We start from the raw sequence: 12,323 nt of genomic DNA on the forward strand, positions 1-12,323 counted from the left end.
ATTTTCGACCCGAATCCCTCCGTTACCGCATCGCGAAGGAGAAAAGCAAAACAAATACGTAATAAAAGCTTTGATTGTTCTGATTGACAGCTTTGGATTTCGCCACACCAACGCGCGTGTGATTACTGCCTCGCAACACGTTTTTCTTGTGTTTTTGTGGACAATAACCGCGCATTTTGCGAGCAAAACTGCATAAAACAGTAGAGAAAGGCTGTATTTTGAGATTTTTCCTGAAACAATTCGTATCAGTACCGATAAAATGACCAGTAAGAAGGTAAAAGTGCAATCGCATGGAGACGACGCGCAGCAGATGGATGCGAAAAGTGACAGCGGAGATGACTCCAGCGGCGACGAGAATCCGGACATCTACAAGGGCGATGAGGTAGGTTTTAGTTTAGAATTTAAAAAAATGTTTTAAAATGTTATTTGTGCGCATTTTTAGGGAATCACAGTCGATTTCGAGGGTCGCAATCCGATCGATTCTGACATGGACGGCATCAAACAGATGCTGGGACAGCTTTTTGTCAAGGCACATGTCGATTTGAATGAGCTTTCCGGGATGATCATTGGTAAGGAAGGGTGTGGGAACTTTCTCCTGCGAAGGGTGAAAGGACTTTCACCCCTTGCTTGCGAGCGTAACATTTGCAAAGGGAACGCAAAATTTAAAAGGGGTGAAGATGTAGTATTTCAGTTAAGGGAATGTTTTTAATTTTAGGGCAAAACTACGTGGGAAGCGTTCTGAAACAGGCGTACACCGATGACGATGATGAAGATGAGGACGAGGACATGGAGGATCCCTGCCAAATTGTATTTGGAGTAACAACGGCCATCAATCTCACCAACAAGCAAGATCAGAATTGTGTAAAGCAGTTGCAGAAGATGCTGTTTGAGAAGGCGGAAAAGTACGCCACAGATTCCGTGCTGAAGTTGTTCCGCGATGCCCTGCAATCTGGCTCGAAAAGCACAGCTCTGTTGCTAAACGAACGCTTCGTAAACATTCCTGCTGCGGTTTGTGTACCAATGCTTGAGAATCTAATGGTGGAGATTGATCGTGCCAAGGCGAAGGGAATGCCGTACAAGTTCGATTATTTCATAATGTTCGTAAAGTACTACCAGAAGGCTGCCGCTGGGTCGAAAGCAGCGGAAGTCTTGTACTCCAATGACGAGGAAGAGTATTTCATCAAGGATTGTCTGGCGAGCTTCGATTACTCGGTACAAAAGGAAACCACCACCGCACTGGCGGGAAATTGGCTGGAGGAAGACGAAGAGCTGCAACCGCTCAGGAAAGTTTTGCTCATCGAGGCCAACAAGCTGCCGGATATTGTCGGCACAATAAAGAGTCTGATCGCTGCAGCGGTCAACAATTAAATATTATTAAAGCGAATAAAGAGGATTTCAGGAAAATGAACTTGGACTTGGAGATGTTATTTGCGCTTCAGTCGCCGACAAACTTCAGTTTCCTCTTCCAAGAGAGGGTTTGTGTCTCGACTGGTTTGTTAGTTTTTATCGTATTGTCATGTCATATGAATAATTATTGTCTGTGTTGGTGTCGTTCATCAAAACAACATTCTCGAAAAAGTGCATAAATCCCTATACGCGCTAGTGACAAACAACAGTGAGCAGAAGTAGTGTGTGTGTCCCCGTAGAAGTGCGTGTTTACGTTTACATTTTACTACGCGAAAATATTTTGCCAGTGCCAGTGGAAGAAACTGTCAAGTCAGCCCGGAACAAAAGACCGAGCAGACGGCGACGGAGGTTTGTTGTGTTGTAATTTTTTTCTTTGACGGGAGATTCGAGTATAATTCGTCGTAGGACTGGCCACCGCGCGAGTCACTGCAGGCAGAGCGTGTATAATTTTCCTTGGAAGAGTTTAAAACAAAGCCCACTCCGAAAAGTGCTGATCCGGACGAAAAAGAGACACCCATCCATCGTCAGCAAGGTAAATTTGGTTTGTACAATAATTATTGTTTTCAGTCTGGTACAATTTAGCAATGGGAGGTGTTGATTTAGTGGTCAGGGTCTCGTGTGGACAAAGGGAATCGTCATTGTAAAGTAAATATGCGAATAAATTGTACCATTTTTGGCTGATGAATAATGGCATAACATAACCTCACTCAGGCTTCTTATCAGCCGGGTGCTGGTGTGCGTGTCATCCGCGATTGGCTGCGGGCGATGAACTTGGATACCTATGTGTTTTTAAACGAGAACGCCGGTTTGTTTGGATTGAAGGTGATAAGGAAACAAGTTTCTTACACGGTAATCGAAAAAAAAAACTCTTATGACTTAAGTGCGCATTTTTGAAAGGAAAAGACTAAAATTTTACACATTTATGAGTAATTGCTAGTACAAAAATTAATAAAATTCATGCATTTATGAGTAACAGATATTCATAAAGGTGTAAAAAATACACACCATGAAAAATTTCTCGAAAATGTGGGAAATCTATAGAGTTTTCACTCAGTCTATCAGTATACTCCTAGACTGTTTCATGGATTTTCCACATATTCGAGAAGTTTTCCTGGCAAATACCCGGAAACTTCAACTCACTTATGAGTAAATCCACTTTTGACAAAATTGAGTCGACTCGACTCAATTTTGAGTCAGTCTGATCGTCCGTGTACTTTTCATAATCAGTCAATGAGAGCGACCCAAATTTGAGTTTAGTTTACTCATAATAGCCAAAAGTGCAGGAATTCAGCGATGAGTAAATTTGCCTCATGGTTGAGATGAACCACCTATTATCAGATACTCAATTTGGCAAGGGAATGTACGACCGTCTCGCGTTGCTTTCCACTGAAATTCAGTTGGCTTTTTGCTAAAAAAAGAGCAAATGGCTTCTGTGTTCTTGGATATTAAAGGGGCTTTTGATTCAGTATCGGTTGAAGCCCTTTCAGACAAACTCCACGCTTGTGGCCTTTCTCCATTAATTAATAACTTTTTGTACAATTTGCTGTCAGAGAAACATATGTGGTTTTCTCATGGAAACTCTACAGCTTCTCGATTTAGTTATATGGGTCTCCCGCAGGGCTCATGTTTAAGCCCCCTTTTGTATAATTTCTACGTCAGAGAAATTGACAATTGTCTAAGTGACAATTGCACGTTGAGACAGCTTGCAGATGACGGCGTAGTGTCTATGACAGGGCCAAAAGGGGTCGACCTGCAAGGACCCTAGACAATTTGTCTACTTGGGCTATCCAGCTAGGTATCGAATTCTCCACGGAGAAAACTGAGTTGGTCGTTCTTTCTAGGAAGCATAGCCCAGCACAACCGAAGCTTCAACTTTTGGGTAAGCCGATCACTCATTCCTTGTCTTTCAAATATCTCAGGGTCTGGTTCGATTCCAAATGCACCTGGACACCCCACATTGAGTATCTGAGACGAAAATTCCAACTAAGGATCAATTTCCTTCGATCAATTACCGGAACGTGGTGGGGAGCCCATCCTCAAGATCTTCTGACAACGATTTTATCGGTTCTAGAATATGGTAGTTTTTGTTTCCAGTCGGCAGCTAAAACGCACATCATCAAGCTGGAACGGATCCAGTATCGTTGTCTTCGTATCGCGATAGGATGCATGCTCTCAACTCATACTATGAGTCTCGATGTGCTGGCGGGCATGTTGCCACTATCCGTCCGTTTTTCAGAGTTATCTCTAAGGCTCCTCACCCGTTGCGAAGTAATGGACCCACTGGTGGTCGAAAACTTTGAGAAGCTTCTGGAGCTAAATCCTCAAACATGTTTAATGACTTTGTACTACCTATATTTAACACAGGATGTCAGTCCTTCAAGAAATATTCCCAATCGTGTAGTCTTCTCCGATTTCGGTAATACAGTGACTTTTGATTTATCTATGACGCAGTAAATCCGCGGAATTCCAGAGCATCATCGTCCTATGATTGCTCCGTCATTATACTCTGCAAAGTTTGGCCATGTTGATTCTGCAAGAACGTTTTTCACAGATGGATCTCTAATAGAGGAGTCCGTTGGTTTTGGTGTATTTAATGAATAAGCGCCTCTCGAAAATTTGAAGCTCCTTGTTCTATATTTGTGGCTGAACTTGCAGCAATTCACTACACTTTGGAAACTATTGCTTCACTTCTTACAGACCACTACTTTATTTTTACGGATAGTCTCAGTTCTGTCGAGGCTATCCGTTCCATTAGGCCGGTAAAGCACTTATCGTATTTTCTCTTTAAAATACGAGAGCTGCCTAGTGCTTAGTGCTTAGCGCACGGATACTCTTTCATCATCACCTTCGCGTGGGTCCCTTCGCATTGCTCAATTTTGGGCAATGAGAAAATCCGCCTTCATACGTCTCGTCTCATATCCAATCACTATTGTCTAAACGCTCACTTGTTCCGTGTGGGGTTGGGAGACAGCAATCTCTGTGAATGTGGACAAGGTTACCAGGACGCTGATCGCATCCTTTGGTCTTGTGCGGAGTATCGTGGAGTCAGATAACATTTTTATGATTCCTTCGGGCTCGAGGTAGACCACCTAATGTTCCAGTTCGGAATATTTTGGCTAGACGCGATCTGGAGTTTATGAAACTCATATATGTTTACTTTAAGAATATTAACCTTATTATTATTAACCTTGAATACTAGATTTGATGTTCATGCCACTTGTTTCGCGGATCACACACCCTTTATTGTATCTAGATTTACTAAATTCCGCACACTGCCGCAGAAATGCAACTGTGTCAGACTCAACCACGAGTATAAGCGGTTAAATCGTCTCTGTTTACAAAGCTATCAAAGGAGGATTCAACGGCAGCTAAAATCACACCCGAAATCCTTCTGGAACCTCGTAATTGAGCAACGCAGGGAAGTCGGCTTACCCTCTTTCATGATTTTTAATGGTGAAACTGCTGACAATCAACAAGACATTTGCCACTTAGGAGCTATTAGCCTTCTCGACAACTACAGCCCAGCAAACGTTTTCTCAAATTAACCATGTAGTTAACAGAAATGATCGTAGTTTGGACCTCTGCTTCGTGAGCACACAGGACAGGGCCCCATTAATTTCCTCGGATCCTTGTGCACTAACTAAGCTAGTTCCACATCGCCCCCCTCTAATTGTCACTGTTGAGGACAAACTCGTGCGTGATTTCGACGATTATCCTGCTACGGTTTCTTATGACTTCCGTAAAGCTGGCCACTGTAGCATCATAGATGTATTGTCTAGCATGGTATGGGAGAACATCCTTGATCCAGATGACGTTGAGACTGCAGCGCAAACATTTTCACCTGTTTTGGCATATGTCATTGTGTAACTCTACTGTCTGTATCCCGGTAAAAACGCTCAGTAGCAAGAAACCTCTCGAGCTGTGTCTCGAGGTCGGCTTACTACTGGGTAATCTGGAGGGGCTTCGCGATCCTAATGTACAGTACTGTCACCTGACTAAAAGCTATGGAAAGTTTAAGTGACACATTAATTAATAAAAGCTATAGCAGGTGTGGATTGGATTTCTAATAGTTGTTCTATTGAATTTTATGGGTGTACAGTGGGTTTTTACTATGGGGGTTTGACGTACCGGTACTGAACTGCTGCCGTTGATTCTGCTCCGCCAAAGACTACTCTGCCGATGTGCGACCGCTCGCCGATGATCTTACGTACGACGATGTCGAGCGAATCAAGCCTCACAGGGTGGTGATGTTTGAACAACAGATCGACTTAACTTGATGGCGATCTGCGGTCTCCTGGCGTCTACCCTCGTTGACGAGAATCACCAGAGTCCAGACAAGGCCGGAGGGGCTCTGCTGAGAGGGGTCCTCTTTTGCGTTTAGAGCCGCCTTGGCCCGAGGAATGCGGCGATTTTGACCTTGCAATGCCAAATCGAAATGATATCCTTTACTGTTAGGATTAATAGCCACTAAGGACCAATAATCCGACTCGTGTGCTTCCTGACCGACTTAGTCGGTTGGTTCCCAAAATGGCGCTGTACCGAATGGTACCACAAAAAGGTCCTGTGAGGGCAACGGGGTTTATTTTAATTAATTATCGTACTGGTCTGTGGTCATTCGATTAATGTTAGCTATCCGTATTTAATTAGCCAAGCCGTATTACCTGATTGAACTAGGTATTCCCGCGATTCACCACTCACTTTTATTACTTTAAGGACACTTGGTTTTAACGATCCGAAGCACACGAACGCCAGATACTGATTGAGGAATGGCGGTTTTCCTTCGCGCTTTTCCCATCCCATTGCTCTTCTCGTGAGACGTTATTTTCCACCCATTTTGAAATCATAGTTTCGCCCGAATGTTGTTGTACCCACTGATAGAATACTCATACCTACTGTACTGTTGTACGGTTTTATACAATTTTCAAATTTAAAAACAATTAATCCTACTAACAAATTAACAATTTTATGCAACGACTACTAACCCTACTAATCCAACACCAAATAACTTTAAGAGACGTGACGGTACATTTAACAACTATGCACAAATTAAAAATCTAATATGTTTTGTAACAAACGGTTACAATTGACAGACACGTCCCGAAAAGAACTCACCACAAAGTGTCTCACCCTCCCTGGCAGACGAGAGAGCTATGTAGGTTGAAGTCAATCAAGAGAGCAGCATTGAGAAGATTTATGAAGTATCGCACGCCTCCTCTGAAACTACATTATGTGAGGCTGAATCACATCTACCAGCGAGTCTGTCGTGAATGCTTTTCAACTTTCGAACGAGGCATCCAGCGCAAACTTAGGCTACACCCGAAATCCTTTTGGAACTACGTGAACGAGCAACGCAGGGAATCCGGCCTCCCATCGTCTATGGAATTCAACGGAGAAGTTGCTGCCACCGTTCAGGATATATGCCATATGCCATATAACATCATTGGAGCTTCATCCAGCCTGTTGATGTAAAACAACAATAAAACAATAAACCTGTTCTCAGCCAAATTTGCTAGCGTGTTTGAAGACGAGCAACTTTCCGCTAATCTCATTACTTCCGCGGCCAGTAATGTTCCTTTGCTCAGAGTTGTCAACACCACTACAGATACGATTTCTTGAGCAGCATTTAAACTTAAGACTTCAGCTAAGGTTGAACCAGATGGTGTTCCGTCGATTATTCTTAAAAAGAACATTACTTGTCTTTTAGATCCACTGCGCCGCATATTCCAGCTCTCTCTTTCCAGCGGCATCTTTCCGTCTTGGATGCGGATATGTTTCCTGATCATAAAAAGGGAAGCAAACGCGACGTAAACAACTTCCGGGCAATCACGTCGCTGTGTGCTGTATCAAAAAATTTGAATTGGTTGTCATAGTTCATAACCAGTTCATAACTGGGCATTCCACAACTACGAACTTGCTGTGGCTAACGTCTTACATCAGACGGACGTTATCTACACAGATCTTACGGCAGCTTTCGATAAGCTGAACCACGAAATTGCGATCGCTAAGCTTGATAGGCTAGGGTTCGGTGGAAATCTTTTGAGATGGTTTCGTTCATACCTCAGGGAGCGAAAACTGACAGTAACTTTCGCTCAGCAAGCTTCTGCGCAAAGTCCGGTATACCTCAGGGTAGCCATCTGGGACCATGCTTGGCATACACAGTTTTGGTCACAAACTGCTCATTTGCTAATAACGTTGCATACAGTTGATAAAGCATAGTTCTGTTTGAAGTAGATAGAATAAAGTTTAAGCTTGTTATAGGTACGTAAAAAAAGTAGATTTTAATTCTAGTAATAAACTGTATTTGTTTTTGCGTTGTAAAAATGAAGTGAGAAAAGCTCGCTGCACATCACGGACTTTAAGTGTAAAAATTCATTGCTGTTGATTCAAATGTTAAGATTTACCTACTCTCTGCATATCTATAGTAAGCTATGATCCTAATCTATCAATTACTTTAAAGAAAAACAAATTTAAACAACTGAGTGAAAAGTTATTAACAAATGAGCAGTTGGTGTGTACAACTGTGCATGCCAAGCATGTCTAGGACCATTGATATTTCTCATTTACTTCGACGACGTTCACCATGGTATCACAGGGCCCCGATTATCGTTTGCAGACGATCTGAAAGTTTTTCTGTGCATCCGCTCACTCGCCGACTGCTGTTCTCTCCAAAGTCAGATTGGCATCTTTGCTGACTGGTGTAGTCTAAACCGACTGGTGGTCAACCCAGCAAGAAATAACCGATTATTTTCAACTACAAACTACTAGGCACGACTATCAAACGGGTGCATTGCGTGAAAAACTTAGACGTTTTTCTAGACTCAAAGCTGACATACTCACACCATATATCGTATGTCGTTGCTGGACAACGTGTCCAGAACTCTTGGCTTTGTCTTCAAGATTACTAAGAAGTTCACAGACATTTACTGCTTGAAATCGCTCTATTGCTCTCTCGTACGATCTACGTTGGAATACTGTTCTGCAGTCTGGAGCCCGAACTACAATAATGGGGCGAAGCGAATTGAATCTGTGGAACGACGTTTTCTTCGCTACCTTGGAGATATCCACGAGCTACAAGAACCACTGCCAATTGATCAATGTCGAGCCCTTACGTATCCGAAGAGATGTTTTCAGAGTCTTAACCGTCGCCGATACTCTGCAAGGAAGAATCAACTGCGAAGCAATTCAGCAACAATTTACCTTACCAATCAGGCTAAGGCCTTGTTGTCCTCTGCTGTCCGAAGAAGTCGTCTTCACTCTACTCGATCCATGGCCACAGTTCACCAGCCTCGTAGTCTGCGAAGGGTCCGCAGGTCACCTTCTACTTGGTCGATCCACCTTGCCCGCTGCGCGCCTCTTCTTCTTGTTCCTGTTGGGTCGCTTTCTAGAACCATTTTCGTCGTGCGGCATTCTTACGACGTGCCCAGCCCACCGTAGTCGCCCAATTTTTGCAATGTGGACGATGGATGGTTCTCCCAGCAGCTGGTGCAATTCTTGGTTCATTCGCCTCCTCCACGTTCCGTCATCCATGTGCACTCCGCCGTAAATGGTACGCAACACCTTCCGTTCGAAAACACCAAGGGCGCGTTGGTCCTCCACGAGCATAGTCCAGGTCTCGTGGCCGTAAAGGACCACCGGTCTAATCAGCGTCTTGTAGACAGTCAACTTCGTGCGGCGGCGAATTTTATTCGACCGGAGCGTCCTCCGGAGTCCAAAGTAGGCACGATTCCCAGCCATAATGCGTCTTTGAATTTCTCTGCTGGTGTCATTTTCGGCGGTCACCAGTGAGCCCAAATACACGAACTCATCGACCACCTCGATTTCGTCACCGTCAATCTGAACTCGGGGTGGGAGGCTAACATTATCTTCCCTAGAACCTCTTCCTTTCATGTATTTTGTCTTTGATGCGTTGATGGCAAGTCCAATCCGTCTAGCTTCAGCCTTCAGTCTGATGTACGTTTCCGCCATCATCTCAAAGTTCCGTGCCATAATGTCAATGTCATCGGCGAAGCCAAGGAGCTGGATAGACTTCCTGAATATCGTGCCACTCGTGTCTATCCCAGCTCTTCTGATCACACCTTCTAACGCGATGTTGAACAGCAGACACGAAAGTCCATCACCTTGCCGTAACCCCCTTCGAGATTCAAAGGGACTCGAGAGTGTCCCCGATACTGGAACAACGCACATCACTCGATCCATCGTCGCCTTGACCAATCGCGTCAGTTTATCCGGAAGTCCGTACTCGTGCATAATCTGCCATAGCTGATCTCGATCGATTGTGTCGTATGCGGATTTGAAATCGATGAACAAATGATGTGTGGGCACGTTGTATTCGCGGCATTTCTGCAGAACCTGCCGAATCGCGAAAATTTGGTCCGTGGTAGCGCGGGCACCCATGAATCCCGCCTGGTGACAGACGGCGGCATAGAATTTGGGAGAGTACCTTGTAGGCGGCGCTCAGCAGTGTGATCGCGCGGTAGTTGCAGCAATCCAACTTGTCGTCCTTTTTGTAGATTGGGCATACGACACCTTCCATCCACTCCTCCGGTAATATATCCTCCTCCCAAATCTTGGCAATTACCCAGTGCAGCGCTCTAGCCAGTGCTTCACCACCGTATTTTAATAGCTCACTTAGTAGTTTATCTACACTTATTGCTTTGTTGTTCTTCAGCCGACCGATCTCCTCCTCAACTTCTTGAAGATCAGGGGCCGGCAGCCTGTCGTCTTCTGCGTGTGCTCCAAGGTCTGTTGTCGTGTCACCTTCGTTTTCTGCTGCATCACCGTTGAGGTGCTCGTCATAGTACTCCTTCCACCTCTCAATCACTTCACCTTCGTGAGAAGGTTACAAGTCCCTGCACGTAGCCTTTGCGCGAACTATGTAGCTTCTCGTAGAACTTCCGTGTGTTGTTTAAGCGGTACAGATTTTCCATGCCTCGCGATCTCGATCTTCCTGCTGACGCTTCTCCATCGGAAAACCGAGTTTTGTCTGTTCCGCGCTTCTCTGTATCGCTCCACGCTCGTGCGGTGTTGCAGCATTCTCGCCGGTGCTGCATGCTTCTCCTCTACCAACAGTTTGCATTCGCCGTCAAACCAGTCATTTATTCGGTCCGGGATTGCAGTACCTAGTGCCGCTGCAGCAGTACTACCTATGGCGAAACGTATGTCCCTCCAGCAATATTCAAGAGAAGCTGCGCCAAGGTGCTCTTCCGTAGGTAGTGCAACTTCCAGCTGCTGCGCGTAGTCCTGGGCAACTCCGGCGTCCCGTAGTTGCTCAATGTTGGGTCGCGGCGTTCGACTTCGACGTGTATTATGCACCGTCGAGAGTTTTGAGCGCATGCATACTGCAACTAGGTAGTGGTCCGAATCTATGTTCGCACTGCGGTACGTGCGGACGATGATAATGTCGGAGAAGAATTTCCCGTCGATTAGAACGTGATCGATTTGGTTTTCTGTGTGTTGGTCAGGTGATCTCTAGGTGGCTTTGTGGATATCCTTGCGGGGGAAAAACGATTTTGACGTCCCGTTGCGAACAGCCGTCGTACACCTGCTCCAGCTGCGCATAGAACGCTTCTTTCTCGTCGTCGGGTCTCCCTTCGTGTGGGCAGTGCACGTTGATGATGCTGTAGTTGAAGAAACGGTCCTTAATCCTCAACTTGCACATCCTCGCGTTGATCGGCTGCCAACCAATCACGCGTTGGCGCATCTTACCCAGCACTACAAAGCCGGTTCCCTGCTCGTTGGTGGTGCCACAGCTCTGGTAGAAAGTAGCCGCTCGATGCCCGCTTTTCCATACCTTTTGTCCCGTCCAGCAAAGTTCCTGCAGTGCTACGACTTCGAAGTTGCGTGGTTGAAGTTCGTCATAGATTAATCTATCGCAACCCGGGAAGCCGAGCGATTTGCAGTTCCATATTCCGAGTTTCCAATCGTAGTCCTTATTTCGTCGCGTAGGTCTGTGCCGATTGTTCCTATCCGTATTTCTTTCTTCGGTATTTGCAACTTTGTTTTTTTTTCAGGGCGGCTTGTTTGGCCTGCCCCAACCCCCTGTCTCGCCGGGGGACCATCGTGCACAGCTCTGTTTAGAGTCCCACGCTGGCACTAGGACGGTGATCAGCCACTCCTAACGTGGAGAACAGACGCCGTTTTGAGCCGCACCTCCATGGTGAACAGACGCTCGGGTTTGGTGAAGCATTTCCTCTATCACCGTACTATGGTTACCCCGCCAGTGTTCACGTCGCACCTCTTCACTTTGCTATTGCCGGACTGGCAACATTGCCCAGGCTACGCCACCCAGCTGTGTCCATGTTTCAGCTGGTAGTCTTTTGTTATCATATGACTCGAGGAGGCGTGAAGTAGGAACTTGTGAGAACCAGGGCTAGGTATTCCGCTCCTTCCAGGTTGTCAACTCACCATTTTGTAGCCCAATTCAGCAACAAGTGAACATTAATGTTCAACCTCGATCACTATGCAACAGTCTTATGCTAAGACTTCCTCGCCTTTGAGCTAATTATAGCTTAGGGAACGCTAATTAGGGCTTGCAGCGAGTGTTCAATCAAGTAGCGTCGATGTTCGATTTTCACTTGACACGGAATATGCTTCGCCGAAGATTCTCTACCTTTTTTGCTGACCGAAGGTTTGACGCCCAACAGCTAAGCATAAAATTTTAGACTTGTACATTTTTAGTAACTTGACAATGCTTTCCTTGTTATTTTCGTTTGTAACTGTAGTATAGGGGAAATGGCTCTAATGTTGGTCTATGGATCTAAGATTGGGCCCATCGCTAAAAATCTGCCATTTATCAATTTTATCTAGATGAAGGTGTCATTGGGACGGTACACCCAACCGGTGGATGTAAGATTCGTTTACAATTATGTGGGATTCATCATCAGAGGATGTAAGTGGAGACCGCATGAACCGAGGAT

At 45.2% G+C, this 12,323-nt stretch overlaps 2 protein-coding genes across 3 annotated transcripts in view; both read left to right on the forward strand.

Annotated features, from left to right (window-relative positions):
• The first annotated feature begins 107 nt into the window (after positions 1 to 107).
• Positions 108 to 1,393, forward strand: LOC135700353 (protein BCCIP homolog). Of its 2 annotated transcripts, none has more exons than XM_065220845.1 (3): positions 108 to 382; positions 443 to 569; positions 716 to 1,393. In XM_065220845.1, the coding sequence occupies exons 1-3, from the start codon at positions 260 to 262 to the stop codon at positions 1,366 to 1,368; spliced, it is 903 nt and encodes a 300-aa protein (XP_065076917.1). In that variant the 5' UTR covers positions 108 to 259; the 3' UTR covers positions 1,369 to 1,393. The 2 variants fall into 2 exon arrangements, with proteins under 2 accessions (XP_065076917.1, XP_065076923.1); XM_065220851.1 differs by having other exon boundaries at positions 109 to 274.
• A 396-nt stretch (positions 1,394 to 1,789) lies between these two features.
• The window catches only part of Dip-B (Dipeptidase B), a 57,013-nt gene continuing 46,479 nt past the window's right edge, over positions 1,790 to 12,323 (forward strand). Inside the window, exon 1 of the mRNA XM_065221010.1 lies at positions 1,790 to 1,939. The gene's annotated coding sequence lies outside the window, so the exon portion shown is untranslated. The remainder of the gene's footprint in view (positions 1,940 to 12,323) is intronic.

The sequence above is a fragment of the Ochlerotatus camptorhynchus genome, unplaced genomic scaffold, assembly GCF_037179485.1.
Source record: "Ochlerotatus camptorhynchus isolate MF236.1 unplaced genomic scaffold, CSIRO-AGI_Acam_v1.1 ptg000011l, whole genome shotgun sequence".
NCBI classification, from domain to species: Eukaryota; Metazoa; Arthropoda; class Insecta; order Diptera; family Culicidae; genus Ochlerotatus; species Ochlerotatus camptorhynchus.